The sequence below is a fragment of the Lates calcarifer genome, unplaced genomic scaffold (genome assembly GCF_001640805.2).
Source record: "Lates calcarifer isolate ASB-BC8 unplaced genomic scaffold, TLL_Latcal_v3 _unitig_831_quiver_1062, whole genome shotgun sequence".
Taxonomy (NCBI): Eukaryota; Metazoa; Chordata; class Actinopteri; family Centropomidae; genus Lates; species Lates calcarifer.
In genome coordinates this window covers 22,194-24,004 of record NW_026118026.1, presented here as the reverse complement: position 1 = coordinate 24,004, position 1,811 = coordinate 22,194, and the positions used below count along the sequence as shown (strand labels likewise).

At 40.7% G+C, this 1,811-nt stretch overlaps 1 protein-coding gene across 1 annotated transcript; it reads right to left on the bottom strand.

Moving 5' to 3' along the window:
• Positions 1-350: 350 nt before the first annotated feature.
• Positions 351-1,517, bottom strand: LOC108880081 (trace amine-associated receptor 13c-like). Its single transcript, XM_018671508.1, has 2 exons — positions 1,342-1,517; positions 351-1,167 (listed from the first exon to the last, which is right to left on the bottom strand). The coding sequence occupies exons 1-2, from the start codon at positions 1,515-1,517 to the stop codon at positions 351-353; spliced, it is 993 nt and encodes a 330-aa protein (XP_018527024.1).
• Between the last annotated feature and the right edge of the window lie 294 nt (positions 1,518-1,811).

The window sequence follows — 1,811 nt, the reverse complement described above, 5'->3', positions numbered from 1 at the left end:
AAGTATGTTGGCCTCACAGGAGTCAGACTGCAGTATCTTAAATGTAACAATGAGCTTAATAGATTTAACAAACCAGGGGTAACAAAAGGCATAGATCACTGGGTTTAGACAAGAGTTAAAATAGAACAGCCAGGTCTCTAAAGGCACAGTTGTAACACCAAACAAGGCGTTCTGACTTACAAGAGAGGAACAGTAATATGGGCAAAGGCATGTCAGAAACACAACTACAACAACACCAAGAGTCCTGGCTGCTTTCAACTCAGATTTCTTAGCAAACACAGTCTCTGAATGCTTAAGTGTGACAGTTGCAATATGAGGAGGTGTCATGTCATGGACCACATATTGTTTCTCTAAAGTATGTTGGCCTCACAGGAGTCAGACTGCAGTATCTTAAATGTAACAATGAGCTTAATAGATTTAACAAACCAGGGGTAACAAAAGGCATAGATCACTGGGTTTAGACAAGAGTTAAAATAGAACAGCCAGGTCTCTAAAGGCACAGTTGTAACACCAAACAAGGCGTTCTGACTTACAAGAGAGGAACAGTAATATGGGCAAAGGCATGTCAGAAACACAACTACAACAACACCAAGAGTCCTGGCTGCTTTCAACTCAGATTTCTTAGCAAACACAGTCTCTGAATGCTTAAGTGTGACAGTTGCAATATGAGAGCGCATGGCACGAGCCTGAGACACAGCCACCACAAATACTCTCAGATACAGAACTATGATGACAGTGACAGGTCCAATAAAGGTCAAAATAAGGTCAGCAACTCCGGCAACATAGTTAATGACAACTAAACACTCTCCAATGCAGGAATTATACCTGCCTGGTTGATTCAAGTTATCCTTCAGTATGAGAGTGTTGTAAAGAACAGAACAGAACCAACAAAGACAAATACAGATTGTAATTCTTCTCTCAGTGATTTTGTTGGGGTAATGCAGAGGGTCACAAATAGCCACATAGCGGTCAACTGAAATGAACACCATGGTTCCTACTGAGGAAGAGGTATTTATGAAGTCTAAAACACAGTACAGAGTACATATGCGGTCACTGAGAAACCAGCAGCCATCTGAGAGGAGAATCTGAAAGGACATCAGGAGGCCCACAAAGAAGTCTGAGACAGCCAGAGAGAGGAGGAGGAGGTTGGTGGGAGTGTGCAGCTGCCTGGATTGAAAAAGAAACATCATATGAATTATTGTTTGTACAGTATTAGTAGAAATTCTATTCTAATATCAAGCAGACATAATCCATAGGTAAAATTTTAAAAGCTTGAAATTATACATCAACACATCATCAGATCATCCATCAGTATCAGAAACTGATTACATATTTTACTACTTGAAGTGGGAGATGGAGATGATGACCAGCAGGTTGAGAGTTACAGTGAGCACAGAGATAGAGGACAGCATAATGTAAATAAGCACAGCCTCAGAATGAGGGTGCTTTGGCTTCCTGCAGGAGGAGTTGAGGAGCTGTGGAAAGCAGAGTTCAGTTTCTTCTAGGGTCTCCATCATTAGGGATTAGCATGAGAAGCGATGCTGCTGCGCTCTGGCAGCTTTGTGACCAAAACTCTCCATCATACAGCTGATTTATCTCTTTCTTGTCATCCACTTGTCCCCCAAGCCCTACAGCTATTTTTGCCTATGATACTGAAATCCCTCCTCCTTATTAGTCATTATTTTCATCTTGCACTTTCTTCTGTCAGTGATGAAGGAAAGAATGTTCCTGAAAAGGGAAGAAATTTCAAAGTAAAAACAGGTAGTTATTACCTGTTTTAACTTTGAAATTTATATAAGTTTCATCATGAT

Bases quoted from the DNA above. Each gene is read 5' to 3' on its own strand.
- LOC108880081 (XM_018671508.1), bottom strand. From the start codon at position 1,517: ATGATGGAGACCCTAGAAGAAACTGAACTCTGCTTTCCACAGCTCCTC. The intron at 1,168-1,341 runs GTAGTAAAATAT...TTTTCAATCCAG, and splicing joins ATCTCCATCTCCCACTTCAA to GCAGCTGCACACTCCCACCA.